This window comes from Daldinia caldariorum (assembly GCF_022478825.1).
Source record: "Daldinia caldariorum strain CBS 122874 unplaced genomic scaffold F4812scaffold_1, whole genome shotgun sequence".
Classification (NCBI taxonomy): Eukaryota; Fungi; Ascomycota; class Sordariomycetes; order Xylariales; family Hypoxylaceae; genus Daldinia; species Daldinia caldariorum.
The window spans coordinates 2,930,252-2,951,229 of NW_025953037.1; the positions used below are offsets into that span (position 1 = coordinate 2,930,252).

The following is a 20,978-nucleotide window of genomic DNA, read 5'->3' on the forward strand; positions in this document are numbered from 1 at the left end:
CTATAGAAAATGTGTGTTAAAATGGTCGTTTATGATACATACCTACCTAATATGATCATGTCTACCGCATACCGTACAGCAATAGCTGTCAGTATAAGTAAATCGACCTGATATTCCTGGTTTGGAAGTTGTTATTAGAAGAAACTAAAACACGGACTACGAATTAGTAGCAATGTAGAGTCTCCGCGTTCTCCGCATCATTGTTCGTTCAAGAGGGAATGACGTGGGGTTGCGCAAATGACCTCCAACCGAACTTGGATCAACACATAATCCCTATGAAATAGTCTATGAAATAGTCGAATATGATCAAAGCCGATGTTATAGAGGAGGTACGAGGGGTGGTCGGGTTGGCGATCGACGACGCAGACCAAGACCTAAAGAAAAAGATCAACCAAGAATTGCACCAGCATCCCGAGACGGGATATCAAGAAGTATTCGCCCATGATACAATCACGCAATTTCTCGAAGATCGCGGCTTCGCCGTAAAACGTGGTACTTATGGCCTAGCAACGAGTTTCGAAGCAGAGACAGGGAATTCTGGGCGTCTTGTTGTCATATGTGCTGAATATGACGCCCTACCTCAGATCGGCCACGCATGTGGTCATAATCTGATTGCGACATCGTCAATTGCCGCCTTCCTCGGCACTGCTGAAGCTTTGAAGAAGAGCGGCGCCGCAGGACGACTTCGCATACTAGGTACCCCGGCGGAGGAGGGTGGTGGTGGGAAGGTAAAGTTGATCGAGGCCGGGGCATTTAAGGATGGCGTTGCAGCAGCTATCATGGCTCATCCGATGCCGGCACACCAGATCTCCGGGCCAAACGCGGCAGAGTCATATGACGGTCTTGCAGGACTGAAAATGATTGCGAGCCATAAGTTTCGCGCCGAGTTTCGTGGAAAGACAGCACATGCTGCTGGTGAGCCATGGAATGGTGTCAATGCTCTTGACGCTGCTGTCGCCGCATATAGCAGTGTCGGACTTCTCCGCCAGCAAATCCAGCCTGATGAACGCGTCCATGCTGTCATTGAAGTTGGGGGGACGGTGCCGAACGTAATTACAGATTACACGCGTATGAACTGGAATGTTCGAAGTCCAACTATAGCTAGAGCCGACGAGTTGCTCGCCCGTGTGAAAGCGTGCATAGAAGGGGCAGCTACCGCAACTGGCTGTGAGCTCAATTATATCGTGTAAGTTCCCCAGCAGGGACCTGATCTACCCAGGTACCTAACCTCAATTCAAAGCTGACGGGAATAGAGCGCCTACTTACGCAAATTTGACGGCAAATAAAGCTCTTTGCGAAGCATATGCGTCTGAGATGGAGCGTATCGGCGATAAAATTCTATTGCGAAACGACAAGGCCGTAACAGCGTCAACTGATATGGGCAATGTTTCCTACGTAATACCGAGCTTCCATGGCGCGTTCGCAATACCGGCGCCGCCTAACACGTCGCTTCATAATCCTGGGTTCACTGCGGCGGCTAGCACCGACGAAGCCCACGAAAGGGCACTTCGATGTGCAAAAGGGATGGCGATCCTGGCGGTCCGGGTACTTTTGGATGAAGAATTCGCCTCCGAGGCTGCTCACGACTTTGAACATAGGCACGAGTGGTAGCCGTATGCTTGAATGGGTGTCTCGGACGTCTAGGAATGTTAGCTACCTTGTACAGCATATCAATGTCAATACACCTACATACGTGATTGAACAGCGATACTACCAATTATTATATACTCACATTTACCTAAACCTACCTCAGGTACCTAACCTACCTTAGATACATACCTACCTGATGTACCTGGTTTAAGGGATTTATTACAATTCTTGACGACAATTCTGATGCTACTCGAGAACGTGGGTTGAAATGGCCCCGTACCCCACCCCCTTTTTTTCGATTTCACTACAAAAAGATGATTCACTGGAACGAATTGGAGAGGATATAGGATCTTCTATATTCTCATTTTATTTTTCTCGATCAAAACCCATACGCCTTTAGCATTGGATCCCGAAGAAGCCGTTGCATGGTTTCCTTCTCTAAACATACGCTAATATCGAAATCCCCCGTGCCCGCAATATCCATGACCTGAACGATTCCGTCCATCCGTGGCATCACACCCTGTACATACCGAGCTGGTCTGTGTGTCCCACAGAAGTCTACCTCGTAGGCCTGTGCTCGTACCCACGAAGTAACGAGGGTGTGCTTGGAGCCAAGAAAAGACTGCCACAGGCGTTGCGGGCTGACCTCGTAAGCTGCATCGTGGATATAAGCAGACACGGCATCAGGAGTGAATAGAGACATAGTCTGCCTTATAGAGCCGGCAATTGAACCGATTGGTGAGGTGGCCGCTTCGGAGCCAGATTTCGCGACATAGCATAACAGGATCGGAGAGCCTGCAAAGCTGTCCGGCAGCGGCGGGGTCACGCGGTTGCGCACTCCAAGGGTGAAGTCGATGTATACTTGTTCTTTAGAATCCTCCAGCCGTCGTGCGCGGTTTATGAGGATCCAGATATGTGCTAAAGTTGCATCTAGTCGGGAGACACGGTGCCCACTCAGGGACTCCGGCAGGCTATTCTCGGCGGCTTTCTTCATCGCGGAGATGGTTTCCGCTTTGAAGCGGATTTGCACAGGTTCCACAGCAGCAGCCGTATCCCACGTCGGCCAAGGCGGAAATGAGGAAGGGCTTAATTCTACCCGAGCCAGTTCCTCCGGTGGAGGCTTCGTGCCCAGTGTTGAGGCTTCGGCCCAAGGGGGGTAGCCCGGAGCGTCTTTAGCCCACCAATCGTATCGGTGCATGGGTAAAGCCCTCGCTATTCTAACCTTCTCAGGGTCTGGTCCTGTTGGGGTGAGATGAGCATGTTGGTCCAACTGCGAGGGGTCGAACAGTGGTATTTGGCGCTTTTCTGTAACAGATCCATTACCTCCAAATAGATATCTCGATTGCGCTGCCCAGGCATGAGCGAACTGGATGAGACACATAGCATCGGAGAGACAATGCGTAAGCTTGATGCTGATCGCAAACCCGCCACATTTGAAACCCGTTAATTGGACAGCAACAGCTGGCAGGCCTTCGAACTCGGTCAAGCTCGAGAATGCTAGTTTCGTTTTGGCGAGGAGATCGTTCTGGGGGAAGGTTGTCGCATTCCACACTTGCTTCGTAGTTAACCGCTCATCTTGGCTCGGGACTACATCGCTAAGCTCGCGATTGTCTCTTACGATAACCAATTCCACTCCAGGATCCTCCGGACCACCGTATATGACCACTGGCCGGCCAATATACCGAGGGTTCACATCTCCTTCCACGAGCTCCTTGGACGCCCATCGAAGCTGGCCTGCGAAGTGAGGGTAGTCATCCAGAGTCTGCCTCAGTGATTTTTCCAGTCGTTTAAATATACCAGGATCACGCGAGTCGGCACTTTCAGCTCGATCATAAAGCCAAATCGCTCCGCATGGTGCAAATCGCGCAACAGACGCGTCAAGAATGGACAATTTCGTAGTCGTGGTTTGCTTTGAGCCGTTCAACGGAAAGACCCTCTTCGTATCTTCAACCTGATATGCCGATTCCGTCATGATACTTAGTATAAAATATAACCTTTTCCTGCTCGTATCGACCTTTCCCTTCCTCCGCACGTATAGCAAAAATGACTTTGCTCATCTGATCGCTACATGCTTTAAGAAGTTCGGCAACACCTTTTAAGAACTCCATCTGTTGTAACATGAACAAGGGCCCGGCTATTGAGTCTAACTGAGTGCAGAAATTCATGTTAGAAATGCCGCCAGGACGACCGATGAGTCGTTGCCGGATAAGTTATCGTTCGGATGATTCATAATGATTCATAAGGAATCGTGGCAGTGCGCCCGTAAGTAATTGGCCCTTTGTCGTCTTCTGCCATAAAATGAGTGGGAACTTCTAACGGCTTCAGGAAAGGGATTCGATAGAACCCTAACCCATTGGATCCCAATAATGTTACTATATTCTCTTCAGGGAGACTCCGTAGAGCATATCAGTTTGAGCAAATCCAAACACCTTTCACTTAATTATGGAAAATACCATGAAACGTAACGAAATCTATTTTTACTTTTCCCCTAAGAGACGTTAATGGTATGATATTATTTATCTTCATCTTAGGTAACCTTCCCAGGCTGGGCAAGCTGGGTTCGTGTCAAACGTTTACTATAGTGACTGACTTACAGGAAACTCGCTTTTCCTTTTCCTACCTATCTATATTGTATATACACTTTCGCCTTTTAGGAACTAAACGGAATGGTCCCGGGAAATTCTAACGTCATTTTCTCCGATACCTATATCCCCAATCCCAACGCTAGATAGTCAACGAAGGTTTCAACATACGCTCGGCCCTAGCGACAGGGCCTCCGCAACCTGCTTGGCAACTACATCATGAATTGGATACGTCGGATGCAAGTTATTGAGCCAGAAATATTGGTTTACTGGAACACCACAGCTGGGAGTGAACGAGTCGTCATCGGGTGTGCCACTAGGATCGTCAGCATCTTTCTCAGCTCATATAGTTAAGTGTTAGCTGTCTGGGGAAAGGTTTAACATACTTCTGATACGCAGTGCAGTAACCGGTGGTATTCTTAAGACCCGCAGTTTCTGCATATGTGCTTGGCTTATCCAAAACCTCCCCGAAGCTCTTGTTTGAGTCGTAAACCCAGACGTTAACTTCGTCTGTATGGTTGCTCTTCAATGCAGCAGCTGTATTGGCTACACGCTTGTTCCAGTCTGCGATCGCAGCTTTCTCTGCCTCCACAGATTGCTCACCTTGACCGACTGTTAAGGGGCTGCGGTCGACGGGCGGAACGTTGATGAAGACGAAATTCCTGGCGCCGCTGTCGTAGAGCTGGTCGACTAGACCCGAGTAAACATCGAAGATTTTAGTGTACAAAGGACCAGTGGACTCTACTCCTGACCCGTAGGAGTTTCCAACATCGTTGATGCCGATCCAAAAGGCGAAGATCGAGTCAGCACCCGTCCATTTGGGTGCCGAGGGGGCTTCGGCAGAAACGCCCGTGTAGCCTGGGATAAACTCTTCTTGTACCTGCTGCTTTACAGATAATACGGTAGGCTGGTAAGGCGCAACAAGAGCTGAGTCGACAGTAGCACCGCCGTAAGCGAGGTTGTAAGTTTGTAAGAGTGACGCATTGTACTTGACGGTTAGATATCCAACCCAATTCGGTCCATTAGATGATGTCCATCCTGGGTATTGGGGATTTCCAAAGGGATTGGACGGTGAGGGAGGAGTTTGCGTATAGTTGAATCCTATAAGAAGCTGTTAGGGCCCGTCATCTCAGGTTAGTAAACCTTCATTACAATACCTGTCTGTGTGTAGCTATCCCCACTAGAAACAGATTAGCATAGCCACAGAGAATTCGATTTGAAGTACTAACAAGATAAAGGCATGCTTGATATTCTCCCAGCCCGTCCATTCTGTCGTCGCGGCGCATGCCTTTCTTGAACACAACGCGTAGGCACTCGTTGCAAGGAATGCCAACGTTGCAACTGCAAAGCGAGCCATATCTCGGGGGTAGTCTAAGACTGAGGTTATGCCAAGTGCCGGTTTTCAGGTCTGATTTTAAATCGCGAGTCTTACATCCAGACCCCTTGGCAATGCATTTACAATAGACTTAGAATAGACACTAAGATAGACTGATGAGAACTGAATTGAGTTTTGAGGACAAAAGCTACCAGGTTGTAGGCAGTTATATATCGGATGACTTGAATTTATAAGGTATTCTTTAACGGATGGCTGCACCTAAGATTGGGGCGGCCCTATCGTTGCATACAGCCCCCATCATCGCGAAATGCACCTTATTACCTGCTATAGCATGGTCAGGTCTAGTACTGACCATCTAGACTTCATCGCTTAGCGATTACTCCACGAGCCGCAGTCCAACGGAGGAATATTTTTCAGCGCCAATACACCGCCCCCAACAAGAAAAGTTGGAGAGGACGGAGCATCGAGCACCGCCTTCTCAAATCTAGCACTCGATTCCCAAGGTAAGTTCCCACTTTCAAGTCCAGTTAAAGATGAGATGGTAGCAATTCAAAGCCGCCTCATGGGCTTAGGCGGAGGCTGATGTTCCGAGCCAGGATAGGAATAGGTAAGTCGAGAGCACACATCGAAGTTCAGCTGCTACGCTGGTCAAAACTTTATCCGAGCTTCAGATGGAAAAAAGTTAATACTTTCAATAAAGGGGGGTGCTTCCTTGGCCGCTATCTGAGAGGTTATAATTGTCACGAATGATTATCATATGTCCTGTCAAGTGCGTACTGCTCCTTACCCTCTCGCTATATTGGTTTGAAAGACTACCTCCTAGGGTACCTATTCAAGAGACACTTGGTAAATTGGAGGTCTTGAAGGAATTCCAAGCATAGGACTAATCCTTGGTCTAGCTTATAATGCTCATGTAAGGTAGGTAGGTAGAGGTATGTATTCGATTACTATATCGATGATTTCGAAAAGAAAACACCTAGATTGCAACACGAGGCAAGGAATACGGTAGAATCTATTATTACAGCTTTTAATAGACTGTCTTCACATATACTACCTACCTACCTACCTAACATTAGTCTTTCAGAACTACGAGAGGTAAGTATAACGTGGTCCGGACTCATGGCTCTTTTAACGGGGATACCCCTTACAATGCACAATAAAACCGTGTCCAGTCCTTACAATTATACGTTTTACTCTTCTTATCCCCTCTTCTTGTTAACGCCATCAATTATCAACCCTTTAATCAACAATCCAAAGATATATACGATCGGATAGCACCATGAGGCGTCATCGCGAAGCTGGGATTCGAAGGGGTCATCGGGGCCCGAACATAGCCCTGCAAACAGAAACGGGACAAGAACCACGATATCGCAAGCACTTAACGCGTCGCACGCTCGTCCGATCTGCGTCGTGCTTCGTTCCTCAACACCCCGACGAAACGCCGGAGCACCATTTCCTCACGATCCAACCAGTCTCGCTTCATCAACCGATACGACAGCCACGAGATATTAATTCTTGTCGACGGGAATTGTATCAACAATGGGAGCAAGGACGAAATGGCCAGGCCGTCCGGTGGATGCAGTTTCACATTCAAAGGGCCGGGGAGATACGGCTCCGAAGTAGAGCTTCCTTTTAAGGACGACATATATCATGATGGTGGGATGATTGGATTCCCTCTAGAGGAGTCTGGACCTGGAGGTGAGAGTTACAATGCGACGAGCAACAGGGCGAAGCTTAGGGCGGTTATTGCGGCGCTCGAATTCCGCGTTTGGCAAGACGAAGGGTGGCGGCGCATCGTCATTGCGACCGATCTCAAATATGTTGCCGACGGCGCGACAATTTATCTACGCAATGGGTTCGGCGCGGTTGGCGAAATAGCAGATTCAAGAGCATAGCTAACAGAGGCCTATGGGAGAGACTCAACGGGATTATTGAAAGCCTACAAAGATCTGGTACTGGGGTTTCGTTTTGGCTACTTTGCTCTGGTAGCATGGCTAAGACCCGGTCGGCCTTGGTACGCGAGACCAAAGCCGCCACTAAGGAGGCTGCGATTGAACACATCGATGATGTTGCGCTTGAGTTTACAAGACTATGTGGCATTATGTTATAAATCCGAAGGACTGTTTGCGAAGCTTTTGAGGGCTGTATACCTTTCATACGTATTATAGAGAGTATCAAGAGAAAAAGATCAGGTACCTCCTAAGGCGGCAAGTGACTGCTGTGATACTGCACTTCGATGCACATCTCGAGTTGCAAGCACAGTTTCTGGAAGCTTGACAAAAATCTTCACGAGCGTTTAAGTCTCATATGCGCCAATGTTCCTGGATTCGATGGGAAATGTGGTTAGGGCGAAGAAACATTACATTCGTAAGCGAAATGCTTCACGCGTCGAGCATTTTGATATTAATTCATTAGCCCATCGTAGCGCTATACCGTCTATTTACAAGTTAGACCTCTCTAATAGGACCTTTATAGTGTTTCTTCGCCCGGAGCGGATACCAAACAATTGAGAATATAATAACCACGCAGAAGGGCAGGACGCTCCAGTTGGTCGTCTCAGCAGTCGGATAATTCGTCTGGGGCCAGAAGGACCAAAACAGCGTTACCACATTATATATGATAGCGAATATATTGTTGATCGTTCCCAGTGGTTCGGGAATTCGCCAAGGTCCCCAGGTCACTTCCGGGTCAGGATCATCTGTCTCTCCTACATAGGGCAGCATCCTCCCCGTAGTACGGCGCCAAAGAAGGAGACCGCAGGGAATCATGTAAGAAGCGAATAGAGCGGCCACCGACAAGGAGCATAACGCTTGGAGGGCGACGGCGGATCCGAATGCAATTAGTGACAAAAGCACGGTGATCACGAAGGTAGTAAAGATTGCGTTCGTCGGGAGGGTGTTCTTGGATAGCTGAACATACTATGTTAGCTCATACGGATACCAAAGCACATATATCCACAAGATGCATACCTTTACTAGCTGGTTTGAAAACGGGAGCCCCTTATCCCGAGAAAAGGACCAGAGCATGCGGGCCGTCGAGGCATATATACCGATGCTACCGGCTACTGTCAAGGCGAAGATAACACCCGCCATGAGGCAAGCACCAGTGGTCGACTTAACGGCAGCATCGGCTATCTGTAAGAATGGGTAGAACATGGTTTCCACGGCAGCCACTGTTTTTACTGTTAGAAATTATATCTAGGAAATTTCGGGGATATGGCAGTGACCATGAGACTTACTTGCTGCATCTAAATCGGTTATGCAGAATATCATAGCGATAGCCATTCCTAACGCAAGGGCTCCATTGATGAGAACCGTATACATCAACGCTCGAGGCACGACTAAGGGGGCTGATTGGATCTCTTCGGACATGTGGACCGCACAATCGGCTCCGACTATAGCTGTAGCAAGTGTCGGGAAACCAACAAAGAAGGCCATTGTTTGCGTAGGCCAGTTCCCATTATTGAGAAACGTGGTAAAGACAAAGCTCGGTTCGTTATGGGGCGCAAAATATACCACTTGATCGGACGGGTTAGCAACGTCTGACAATGTAGAGGAGGGAAAGGGGGTTGGTTAGGGCCTCTCGGATACATACTTGGAACCAAAACACCGAAGAAGCCAGTCAAGTGGAGGATAAGAATGAAAGCCTCCAACTTCGCCAGGATTCGACTCGTGGTGGAATTTATGAGAGTGGTAATTAGAGCGAATGCCCATATCATCAGGACGGTGTGCCATGCTAGCGGCACATATGTTGGATGAGCTAGGACGATGATGCCTTGTAGAAGAGTTGCGAGGAGGTAACTGCACATGACAGAAATTGCTTGCCATGCTAATGTCGTAAGCCAGGCGGTCATGTATGATAAAAAAGTTGAACATGACTTTGGACCCAACATCGAAACCCAGTGGTCTACGTAGTGAATGGAGTTAGTAGACGATCCGACTGAAAATATAGCGCAGTCTCTTCATACATTGTCCACCAGCAGTCGGTGCTGTCGAAGCCAATTCAGCTAATGTCGCATACAAGGAAATAACTCCAATCCAATTGACGACAAGCCCCCATACGAGACCGGATGGTCCGCTAGTTGAATTAGTATCCGTTTAATCATATTGTCAAAGTCCAACGGGGGAGAAACTATCACTAAAAACCTACCCTATGATAAGGCCGGGGACACTTGTCAAGAGAATGCTTTCCCAGGAACATAATGCAGAACAGGAGAAACCGAGAATTGACATAAATCCAAAACTTCGAGTTAGCACCGGCCGCTTTCCCAGCCGTCGCAAGACCGCGTCGTCGTCATAATTGTCGCGCCTGCGGTAATTCGACGACGATTCATCGCGGAGGAGATTCCCGACATTAAGCTCAAGCTCGTCTTTCGACATAGCGACCGATTCGATATGCGCGCAAGGGTAAACCAACAACACCTGTCGTACAAAACGATAAAGATTGTGCGAAGGAGGAGAGCGAGAGAGAAAAAAAACCAAAGGACCGATACTATCACTATCGGGGCCCGAGTGGGACGACAAACAGGTCGAACTGAAGATCGAACTTCGGTTGTCCGACTGTGGAGAAGAGAACGTGATGAAAGGTTGAGGCGGGAGAAGCACGATTCTCCTTTCGAGCACGCCTTGTTCAGTGTTAGGCCCAGCTGAACTTCACCCGGGGATTGCCCCCGGAAAGTGGCTGCTTGGCCCGAATACACTACCACCACTGAGGCCAGAGAACCAGGGGGGTGATAAGCGAAAAGAGAAAAAAGCACGCAACTGAGGAACCAACACAAGGGAGTGAAGTGAGTGAATGTTGGGTGGCCAAAATCTCACCTGCAGAGACACGGCGTAGCATGGCAAGGATGCAACTTTTATACCCCCGCACTCGGTGTGTTTCCGATCCTCCCATGAGTAGACCTACCTTGTAGGCGTATCGTGCGAGCCAATCAGTCTATCAGACTCCCTTACGATGCATATTAAATCGGTATTATTGAACGGTTAAAATCCGACTGTCAAGACATTTATCGTCATTGGTGTTATCGATATAAGTCTGACTTTTGCAATTTTTGTTCTGGCGTTGTCTTCCTGCGAAACTTTGATATATCTCGATAGCCATAATAGTGTAATTTTTTTTTTTTTTTTTTTTTTTTTGGCTACGATTCAGTTGAGAGCTACATTTAGTGTGTCTATCGACCTTGCCGAATCCAAACCGGTTGCGACAGAGTACTATCAGTTCGCATTGGCTCTGAAGGAAATCTGAAGAAACTATCAGGTATCGCGTTGAGATCGTTACTGTAGTGTTATCTTCGTCACAAAATTCGTAGCATGTTATGATCCTCAGTACTTGTACATCGAAGGGGACAAGTGGGTAGGTGGATAATATGAACCTGGTCGAGGCACACACGAGATCCCCGTTAATTTTACTCACGATGCGCTTCGTCAAGAGAAGAGTGAATGAGAGTTTGCAATAGACCATGTATTTCATAGCAATATTCTCAGTTCCTGGTATCACTCATTGTTCGCTAACGCCTTCCTACACGACGCCCTGTGCTCAATATACCCTCCAGACAACCAAATTTTCGGTAGATTCCTAGTTTCGTCGTTCGTGTTCCGCGTCGACGACCTCCCCAGCGCTGATGATGACGTCCGAGGTAAATCCACCACGGATCTCCCTGTTACCGCGTGCCCCTACTCGGTGTAAGCCTCAAAGCATAATATCAGTAGTAGATTGAAGAATAAATACCTATGGGGGTGGCCGCAACAGCGCTGAGTCCCAGCAATGCCATGATGGCAGTCTTGTAAAGCATTTTGAAGCCGGTTGATGATGGACCTGTGTGAGCGTATGTTGTTTAGTTTAGGCAATGTGTGATAGTCTGCGAAACAAGAAGCTAAATCTTTCTCTAACAATTGGGTTGACTAACGACGATTTATATATATAATGAAGAGTGATAATCATTATGAAAGGGGCGCAGCCCACTATTGATATATAGGTCAGATGTAACATCGTTAGGACTACGACCATCAAATAGATCTAAATAGTGAAACATGATTGGGTTGATCGCATCTGGCGTAGTCCTATTCAAGAGATTAGATTCTTCTACCGCATCCGCCACTTTACAAGGTATTTCTGATTGCCGGCGGCTGTATCGAGCGGTCAATGCCCAAGGGTTTCCAACTTTCAAGCGGGGTGCCGAGTAAGATTGTCTGAACCATGAGCCATTCATATCTGCAATAGGCAGTGGAATGGTAATCTTATAGGCGCCAACTGGGTAAAGGTTGCATCCTAGAAATGAGACAACATATGTGCAGATAGGTTAACTCGAGCTAGATCTGACGCATGCGTATTCTGAGTGGGTCATAGCGCAATGGAGTCCTGCATATCTATACCGATCGTACGACGTGTCAGAAGCCATAAGGCTGAGTGATATCCTCTGTCTTATAACCAAGGTCGAACCGAGCTCTATCTACTCCTTACCTAACCGCTCGAGTTTCTCGCGATTCTACCATTGACCATCATGGAGAAAGACTCAACCGATTCGAAAGATCGCCTTCTTGGTGAAGCAGAGTACCCCGGTGCAGATCTCAGACACTCTAATAAGCCAAGGACGTCGTCGATACGGCGATGGATACGCAACAATGCGCTTCTACTGGTGATATTTGCGCTTCTATTTTATATCGCCATTGTCCTAACCATCGAATCTGCGGCGAGACTGAAGTCTCAAAGACATTGCCTCGGAGCGGATAACCACTTCAGTATGAATTATCTAATAACCAAGTAAAAATACTGGCTAACATGATAAAGGGCTGCCAGGAGACGCTATAAGGTACGAAGAGAAGCAGGAATGGTATACTCTTCGAGAACCCTGGAATATGGAGCCGTCCGACGAACTTGACGACTTGTGGGAAGACTTATTGTATGGTTAGTAGCCCAATCATCTCAAAGTATCGATAACATATACTGAAGTTCCTCTAGCATTGAATATCAGAGTTTCCCCTCGCGAGATGGAACAGCTTGGTTCAAACCTCACGAATCGTATCCAAGTTGATGGTGGGGACTATCTTGGCGTTATGGGTGTATATCACCATCTCCATTGCCTGAACAATCTACGGAGAATAGTCCATTGGGATTATTACGAGTCTCGCGTTGCAGATGTAGGTCCTACGGGACCTTTTGGAAAGGGCCACTCGGGTAAGCTTATTCGTCCCCCCGGTTTTAAAGTACTAAGTAAGCTTATATGTATAACTTCACAGATCACTGCATCAATGCAATCCGTCAAGCTCTCATGTGTCACGCAAACACTGAGATACATACAGGACAGTGGATCTACGACCCCGATAGGCCTCAAGCCTCGAAACTCGGGTCGCACTCAATGACAACTTGCGTAAAGTGGGATAGCTTAAATAACTGGGCACGCAGCAGGGCATTAAGACCGGGTGAATATACCTACAGACCTGTGCCAATCGACGAAACTATGTCAGATTAGTTGAACATAGCTCGTGGGCGAGTTTTTGTAGTTCAGTACCTTGCATTGAGAAATACTACCCCAATTCAAGCTTAGGATCTTTTTGTAATAACCAAGCTGTTCGTTATAATTGGAACCAAAGGACAGACTAACCACTTCAAAAATAGTGAGTATTGTCTTGCGTCACCCATCTGGACATAAAGGGGGGGCTATTTTCCCCCGCGCCCTGAAGCTGCGTTAGCCACACGGGTATGCGAGTAGTTCTCAAGCGCTTACATCCTTTCTACGCCAAAGGAATAATGTAACTGTAGCAGCAGAGGGTAGCAATTGTTGGACATAACGAGGGTGCAGCAGAATCGGTCCGACCTATTCGAAGCTTAACCTTTGGACTTTTTATAGTTACCATCGCAGCTAGCCTACAAGAAGCCGCATATACAAATTTCATTCATATTCTTCAACAGTCAGCCTGGTTTCTTTTTCTGTTTATGAGCATATTTCCTGTTGCCTTAGGAGGTATTGATTGAAAGCACCCTATCATCTCCTATCTACTGGTCCATTCTAGACCCATCGATATGGCGGGCTTACCCGTCTTAGAAAGTACCGTGGCCTTTGACGCGCCCAATGCGGACAAGCCAGCTACCACCTGGTACAAGATCGTCGGCGACCTGGACAAATCGCCCACCCCGGCGTTGATCGTGCTTCATGGAGGGCCCGGTGCGGGACACGAGTACCTGGCTTCCTTTACGGACTTATACTCGCAGTACGGGATCCCCATCGTGTTCTACGACCAGATCGGGTGCGGCAGGTCTACCCACTTCCGAGAGAAGATGCGGGACGATTCGTTCTGGACGGTTGACCTGTTCATCGCAGAGCTAGACAACCTTATCGACCACTTAGGATTCCGCGAGAGGGGCTTCTATCTCGCCGGCCAGAGCTGGGGTGGCATGTTAGCGGGATCGTATGCGTCCCGCCGCCCGCGCGGCTTGAGAAAGCTGGTAATTTCCGGGGCGCCGGCTAGTTTTCCTCTTTTCGCGGAATACGGTAAAGAATTGCGAGCTGCGTTGCCGTCGGACATCCGTGATATACTCGAGGCTGGCGATCGAGATGGGGATTACGAATCCTCCGAGTATGAGAGGGCTAGTACCTGTGAGTAGCATCCGTCGTGATCTGCCAGTTATGCTGCTATGCACGGTAACATCTTATATTGACTCGGCAGTCTTCTATTTACGGCATGTATGTTCGCTTGATCCGTTGCCGGAACCAGTAAAGAAGGCCTTCGTCAACTTGAAGGATGACCCGACTGCTTACAACACCATGTATGTATCCCGATTAAATCAACACCAATAACTGTAGCGGGTATTAACATTCAGATTGCAGGCAAGGACCCTCTGAAATAGTCGTTGATGGCAACCTTAAGGACTGGGAGGGTTGGAAGGAAGCCCATAATATCCAGGTCGACACGTTGCTATTGAACGGGAGGTACGACGAGGTGGGTGAGCCATGTGTAGAACCATGGGGTAAGTACAAGAGCATACTTTTCTGTAACTGCAACTCTTTTATCATTCAAGACTGTTATTTTCCATATCACTGTGTTCATTATCGCTAACTTCTAATAGTAAGTAATACATTTCATTTTCTTTACTACCTCAGTCGACCAGGTAGTTTCTCAATTCAGCTTCGAGAAACACGTCCCACCACCGTAAGTATATGGTTCACATACTGACGACACATCTTTCGGGATATTAGTTTAGGGTAATTCCGAGAATTAAGTGGATAGTATTTGAGAAATCCAGTCATATGCCTCACTGGGAGGAGCGGGAAAGGTTCATGCAGGTGGTAGGTACGTTTCTTACACGCTACTGAAGCGCCTCAACCTCGTTATCAGATACCTATGCTAGCGAACTACTTCGTATGTGCACCTGCTCCTACGTAATGCAAATTGGAGTTGTTGCTTCAAAAAGTGAAGGTGGGTAAATGTCGCAATGGTCTGTTGGGATTATGCTAAAGGGGTTACATGATGGAAGTAGTTAGCAAATTAGAGCAACCATTCCTCCACCTACAAACTTCTAGTTGATGCAGGCTTACTTTTAAGCCAACTTTGAAGGATCAGGTTAAACGGAACTACGGGCTAACCCGCAAGATTAGGTTAAGACTTGCGAGCTTGTCTATATCTACGCCGCGTGCCCGCAGCTTAAAGGCACATCGACTTTATGCGGGTTACCTTATATGGGTAGCGATGCGCGACAGCCGATATACGGTAGCTTGGCAACGAGTTGTGTATGATACCTCGTCTATTTATTGGTGCTGCTCGTGATAACATCAGATGAAGATAGTTTTCATATATACCTAGGTAGGTACTGACAACCCCGCTCAGTCGTATAACCCTGATTATATATAAGACAAGCGAAAGAACCATTGAAAAAGGAGCGACTCTTCCGTGTGATCAAGGTATTATGCAGGCTTATTTCTAGCTCCACCACGACTGGCAAATTTCTGCATTAAGAACTTTATTCATAGGGCTGCATTTACTAAGGTACGCGAGGCGGTAACCATAAATAAGATCCTAGCCAGGGAGTGAATGATGACGCCGCTCATCTAATATATACCTGAGTAGCCTTGTATTGATGTATTTGAAAGCATCCTTAGAAGAGGTATCTACTCACTCTAGCTCCCAACTTAAAATACCCCCCTTTTATCCCATATGTTACGTAGGTGTGTACCTAGGGATGGTCGCTTCCAGTGTATGTCTTTGACTTCGAAGTGATCAGGTTCCCCTGAAATGAGGATAAAGGAGAGAAGTACCCCATTCAAGTTTTCAAAGTAGTTCATATATTAGCTACTAAGGTACCAAAGATTATGAGACCAATTATGACCTACCTAGGTACTCTAAAGTATACCGTCGCTCCTAAACCTAATAGTTGCCGGAACGCCTGGCTAAAAACACCCCCAAAGTGCAGTAGATTCCCAAAACCACCACGGGTAAGCAGCTCTCTCTGTATCCTAACGATAACAGCTAACAACATCTAACTAAAACGTCGACTTCTGATGCTCTTCAGCAAACTCGCACCAGTTCACAACCTCCTCCTTATAGTGCTTGCTCATATACAAGAACGAGCCTTTCTTCACCAGGTCCATATCGAGACACTCCTCCATCTTCAAGCGCTTGGCATCAGCCTCCCGCCTGCACGACCGCTGCAGGTACGCCTGGAAGGGCGGCTTGAAGTCGTGCGGGTCGAAGATCCCGTGCGAGGAGCTCGACGCCGGGGTGGACATGCCCGGGGTAGGGCTCTTGCGGTTCTGGTTCTGCTCTTGCTTGAGCGCTACGTTCCTCTGCTCGGCGCGCACTGCGGCCTTCTCCAGAGCGATCCCCTGATTGGTTCGCGGCATGGTTTCATAGATGTAGGTACTTGTCGTTTAAAAGTAAGTGTCCCACCTGTTCATAGGTATGCGTTTTATACGCTTTCTTAATGTTTTCAAGTCTGGGCTTAGAAGTTCACGTTTGTGAACGGTTAGCTTGCAATATTTGCCGTCTGTACAAGTGCGTTTCAAGTCGTATAAGTAAAATATACGGAAGCTCTGAGATCAGCAATTAGGTGCCTCGAGTAGGTAGTATTGGAACATTTATACCATTCATATCTAGATTGTGGACAATCCCATTGGCATTTAAAGGGTTAATGAAAGGTTCGTCTACGATATTTGACAAACGTGAACAATTCATTATTGTAAAAGCTCTCATACATCTCGTACAACCATGAATGACCATTGTGATAAATAATAAAGGTAAGTTAAAAGAGCCCCGAGGATATTTTAGCAAGGTTTCTTTGATGTATTTGACATGAACTGTGCTTGGTTTACGCTATGAGTTTCGCGGCTCAACCTATAAGATGATTTCCTATAGAGATGTGCGAAGCATTAGGTTACGTACCTAGGTACTTAGGTATCAAAGGTCGTATCCTGGTAGGTAGCAGATCTCTTGAGATGAATAATGGTCATTATATCATTGACAACTTTACTGTTTGTTATCATCAAGCTATTCTCCAAGAACGAAATGTCGATGATGAGCCCAATTTATACCAACTATAAGGTAACGCTTGCACCTGGACACACATGATGGTAGGAAACCCGTGTTTAGCCATATATATCCAATATAAAACGCCCCCTTGACCCGCCTAGTAAGAAAAACCAGCGTCATAAACATAGCAGGGCGTGATAAGCGAACAGAATAATGGTTCGCAAATAGTAAAATGAAAATCTTAGCAATAAACGAAGCCCAGTATTTCTCTTCCCAATACGGAAAGCCAAGCTGTGTCCACTAAATCGAGGGAGGATTAGGTGAGAGTAGCGAGCATAGCTCTCATCAAACCAGGAGGAGGCCCTACAAAGATAATAAATGTTAGCCAAGGCCCCTCGGCTTTAGATAACTCCAATAAGATTAGAGCGAGTAGAAGCGCACCTTCACCTATCGATACTTAGGCACGCTAATGGACATCCTACCTTTCTTGTCCTTCTCAATGCGCACCCCGCGCCGTGGCTCCTCGATCTTCTCGACCTGCTCCTCATATAGGACGATCTCCCCCGTCGGTAACCGTTCGGCCGAAACCAACTCGCGATCAGTAATATGGCTATGCGACCGATGGCGGGAGTGCGAATGATGGCGGTGTTGCCGCCGTTCCACTTTCAGCAAGTCGCGTTCTGCTTCTAGCCTTGCAATTTCCATCTTAATATCCCTATCCGATCGCCGTCGGTCACCGACTAAAGCGAGAGGTCCTACAGCTACATCTTCGCTGTATTCTCGGGGTTCTATGATAACAGGTGTTCGAGTTGTAGAGGTAGAGTGGCTGCGATGACTACGTGTACTGCGAGAAGGCGAACTCTCTCGAAAATAAGTCTCATTAATAACTTCGACGGGCGCTTGCGTAGCGGGTGCGACAGGGGCCGCGGTATGAATGATCGTTGGGAGAGGAGCGGGTGCAACGGGGGCTGCAGTATGGATGACCGGTGGTGGAGGAGCAGGTGCGGCAATTGGCGGTGGCGGAAGAGTAAAGATTTCTTCTCTCCTTTCTTCGACAAGACCTCCGTGAATGGAGCGAGCAGATGCGACTTCATGTTCTGACTTCTTGTATTCTTCACTTAGCTTAAGTAGGTCATCGATATTTTGTTGGCCCAGAGCTTTTTGCACAATAATAACGTTACCCTAAGCCAGTTAGTTAGATTAATGACGAGAAGGTGTTGGAGAGGTGAAAGGGGCTTACCTCTTCGACGAATGGATAACCGAGGTCGATGAGCGCTAGCTTGGAAACAAGTCGGACTGGGATTCTTGTCTTTCCCTTCTTAGGATACTCGCTCTTAACGCTCTTCATCGTAACGCTGGTGCCTCCAGTGCTACTAGAATCATCTGATGAGAAAGAAGTGCGCGAAACGCTTCTGCTACGGACACTTCTACTGCGACGCTTATGTCTCGATGCACTACTATCGCGACGTTTCCTCAGCTTCACAACGTCTCTCTCGCGAATACGCTCAGGGTAATTATGATATTCCTCATCACCGTAGAAATCAGGCTCAGAGATCTTGATTTCATCAAATTCCCGTTCAGCGTATATTCTCGGTGGAGGCAGGGCTCTCGATCGAGGAAGAGGGGTAGGTTTGTATGGCTCAGGACGGAAATCATCGCGACGAGAGTGGGTATCAAACTCGTCCCTTTCAACAAAGCGCGGTGGGGGTCGTCTATCGAATGTATCAAGAGATGATTGTCGACGGAGTAGCTGTCCAGGCCTTCTTGGAGGAGAAGAGGGGCGGAATTCTCGTTCACGTTCCCTTTCGGCTCGCTCGCGGTTGATAACAAGACGTCGGTCCAACTCGGGAGGTGGAGAACGTCGGAATCGAGGGGCTTCATCGTAGTATCTTTTCTCGCGGGGGAAGTCGTCCTCCCACGGACGTGGTACTCTTCGCTCGAACCTTTCATCCACAGATTTCTCACGGAGCCTACTTCCTGGACCGCGGCTGTAGTAGCGGTCATGTTCCTCCATGCGATCTTTTTCAGCGTTTTGCCGACTACGGTCACTTTCAACAGCGAAGCGACTCTTGTCCCACCTCTCACCGTACGAATCACCGTAGGCCAGATCTTCATCTACCCGCATGTGCGCCATATTAAAATGGTGAAGTTGTAATTAGAAAAATGTCGAAAGATATAATAAAAAGATTTTCCAGGAATTATTCAATATGATGGCCGAGTATATTGAAATGATGGTTGATGTCGATGTAGGAATAAAATCGGACGATCGCCAGTTTCCAGTGTCAGTTGTAGATTTTTGGCTATGACGACAGCAGGGAATGGACGCTACTCCGAAATGCCAACGTATTAATTTGAGAGCTTTGGAATCTCGCGCGGGGCAGCTTTTCGTAACGACCCAACAGTTCCACCACCCTTGCGCAGCGTAAAATCCAAATGGACCGTTTTTGTTCTCCTCGGGGTTTTCGCACGTTCCTGCTGCGTGTGACCTTTATGCGACTCCTATCTGTCGCGGACTGACCGATAAACCTCGATAAACCTGATCAGCAGCCCAAAGGTGATGCGGTGCCCTCAAAGTTGCAGGTGTGTGACGAGTGAGCCCTGGGTATATGTGTATCTGAGGGTATCTTAAGTTATCTATAATATAGATACTACCCAAGTAGATGGAAATAATAGACTAAACTTTATAATATATATAGTCTTGAGTGAAATTTGACAGAAAAAAAAAACCCAAAACCAGTATGGGATGAGAAATGACGACAATGTAGTTCGATCGTGGAATTGAGTTTGAGAGATGTAGAGGGGCAACCTGGCTCTTTAAAAATGATCATTACATCAGTGAACCTGGTGATGGCTTAGCCCATCCATCTAGGAGGTACTAAGGCACCTTAGGTGGCCATTAGCGCTGCATGAAACCACGCTAACCTTGGTATAAGCCAATACCTACAGCCACTATCTAGGGAGCCAAAAGAATCAAAAGACCAATCATAAATTTGAAGTAAGAGAAGTGTGACTGCTAGTCTATGTTAGTGTAACATCCAGCATCGAAGCTTCTATCATAAGAATTCCGTCACCGTGCTTTTTTTTTGTGTCGGAGAGCAATATATTTTAGGTAATGTGGCATTTAATTTGTACCTATCACCTATTTGACAATTATAGGCTGTTATCCATCATTCATGGGCATCCATCATACATCGTATCCGAGCAGATATATGAGAAGAACGACATATGTACAACATACAAACATATCAATTTGGGCAGCGCTTGGGTTGCTATATTTGCCCTAATTCGAGGTGTCGACTGCCCGCTACCCGTGACATATGCCTTTTGTGTACAACAGTGAGAATCATCGAGGTTACATTTTATTAATTTTGACCACGGCCATGTACAGACAGACCATTGAAGTAATCATTGCAGCCGCAACCTGAGAGAGAGTTGTTCATCGTTAGGCACTTTTATCATCAGGATCCGCCGCCGATACGATACGTGCCGATTATCCTTGGTCAATAAGGCCGGACACGGAAGACTTCGAGACGAAAGTACCTATCGTACAAGGTTTACAAGGTTGATAGCGTCGGAGAGAGATGATGTGTCCCCATACCACCACCACCTCACTTAGCGTTAGGTTAGGTATTAGTGGTATTAGAGCTTGCTTTTCGTGGATCTCGACGGGATCTAGAATTTCGTGTTGTGACAGGTGGAGAGCTTTCTAAGCTTTCTAAGCTTTCTACTATGAGGTAGGCTAGGTACCTAGAGGTAAGCTTGGACTTCCAGGATATAGATGCCAAGACCTTTTTTTTAATGCAGAGTGACGTCGTTCAATTTTCATTAAGCCTGTCTTGTCTTACCCACCAGCCCATCCGCGCCGGCCGCGACAACTAAATTGGCCCGTGCTCTCCAACCAGAAATAAATGTCTTCCTCCTCAACAACGCGTTTGTAGTTCTCACCATATCCAAATACCCAAAAATCCAAATCTGCTCCCCTTAACGATGCAACTCGTCATTCGTCATGAG

The 20,978-nt window shown here is 47.3% G+C and overlaps 9 protein-coding genes across 9 annotated transcripts; 4 read left to right on the top strand and 5 right to left on the bottom strand.

Moving 5' to 3' along the window:
• The first annotated feature begins 105 nt into the window (after positions 1-105).
• Positions 106-1,790, top strand: F4812DRAFT_32926 (uncharacterized protein). Its single transcript, XM_047931552.1, has 2 exons — positions 106-1,186; positions 1,254-1,790. The coding sequence occupies exons 1-2, from the start codon at positions 303-305 to the stop codon at positions 1,609-1,611; spliced, it is 1,242 nt and encodes a 413-aa protein (XP_047795257.1). The 5' UTR covers positions 106-302; the 3' UTR covers positions 1,612-1,790.
• Positions 1,783-3,857, bottom strand: F4812DRAFT_32942 (transferase family protein). Its single transcript, XM_047931553.1, has one exon. The coding sequence runs from the start codon at positions 3,560-3,562 to the stop codon at positions 1,970-1,972; it is 1,593 nt and encodes a 530-aa protein (XP_047795258.1). The 5' UTR covers positions 3,563-3,857; the 3' UTR covers positions 1,783-1,969.
• Positions 3,858-4,334: 477 nt separating this feature from the next.
• Positions 4,335-5,529, bottom strand: F4812DRAFT_454761 (carbohydrate esterase family 16 protein; the record flags this gene model as incomplete). Its single annotated transcript, XM_047936697.1, has 4 exons — positions 4,335-4,488; positions 4,559-5,273; positions 5,330-5,352; positions 5,402-5,529. 4 exons carry the CDS (start codon positions 5,527-5,529, stop codon positions 4,335-4,337), a joined length of 1,020 nt encoding a protein of 339 aa, XP_047795259.1.
• Positions 5,530-6,787: 1,258 nt separating this feature from the next.
• On the top strand, positions 6,788-7,810 carry F4812DRAFT_464922 (uncharacterized protein; the record flags this gene model as incomplete). The annotated part of the gene is made up of 2 exons (XM_047938393.1): positions 6,788-6,925; positions 6,981-7,810. 2 exons carry the CDS (start codon positions 6,788-6,790, stop codon positions 7,401-7,403), a joined length of 561 nt encoding a protein of 186 aa, XP_047795260.1. The 3' UTR covers positions 7,404-7,810.
• Positions 7,811-7,955: 145 nt separating this feature from the next.
• Positions 7,956-9,887, bottom strand: F4812DRAFT_449198 (amino acid transporter; the record flags this gene model as incomplete). Its single annotated transcript, XM_047935946.1, has 6 exons — positions 7,956-8,417; positions 8,478-8,680; positions 8,747-9,025; positions 9,103-9,414; positions 9,476-9,585; positions 9,658-9,887. 6 exons carry the CDS (start codon positions 9,885-9,887, stop codon positions 7,956-7,958), a joined length of 1,596 nt encoding a protein of 531 aa, XP_047795261.1.
• A 1,975-nt stretch (positions 9,888-11,862) lies between these two features.
• On the top strand, positions 11,863-13,066 carry F4812DRAFT_33182 (uncharacterized protein). The gene is made up of 4 exons (XM_047931567.1): positions 11,863-12,245; positions 12,295-12,411; positions 12,466-12,681; positions 12,744-13,066. Exons 1-4 carry the CDS (start codon positions 12,008-12,010, stop codon positions 12,974-12,976), a joined length of 804 nt encoding a protein of 267 aa, XP_047795262.1. The 5' UTR covers positions 11,863-12,007; the 3' UTR covers positions 12,977-13,066.
• A 461-nt stretch (positions 13,067-13,527) lies between these two features.
• F4812DRAFT_454766 (proline-specific peptidase) lies at positions 13,528-14,568 on the top strand (the record flags this gene model as incomplete). The annotated part of the gene is made up of 4 exons (XM_047936698.1): positions 13,528-14,101; positions 14,172-14,271; positions 14,333-14,444; positions 14,524-14,568. The coding sequence occupies 4 exons, from the start codon at positions 13,528-13,530 to the stop codon at positions 14,566-14,568; spliced, it is 831 nt and encodes a 276-aa protein (XP_047795263.1).
• A 1,131-nt stretch (positions 14,569-15,699) lies between these two features.
• Positions 15,700-16,602, bottom strand: F4812DRAFT_33139 (uncharacterized protein). The gene has a single exon (XM_047931560.1). The coding sequence runs from the start codon at positions 16,340-16,342 to the stop codon at positions 15,983-15,985; it is 360 nt and encodes a 119-aa protein (XP_047795264.1). The 5' UTR covers positions 16,343-16,602; the 3' UTR covers positions 15,700-15,982.
• Positions 16,603-16,613: 11 nt separating this feature from the next.
• On the bottom strand, positions 16,614-19,819 carry F4812DRAFT_411005 (uncharacterized protein). Its single transcript, XM_047932583.1, has 3 exons — positions 18,208-19,819; positions 17,450-18,149; positions 16,614-17,330 (listed from the first exon to the last, which is right to left on the bottom strand). The coding sequence occupies exons 1-3, from the start codon at positions 19,099-19,101 to the stop codon at positions 17,284-17,286; spliced, it is 1,641 nt and encodes a 546-aa protein (XP_047795265.1). The 5' UTR covers positions 19,102-19,819; the 3' UTR covers positions 16,614-17,283.
• Between the last annotated feature and the right edge of the window lie 1,159 nt (positions 19,820-20,978).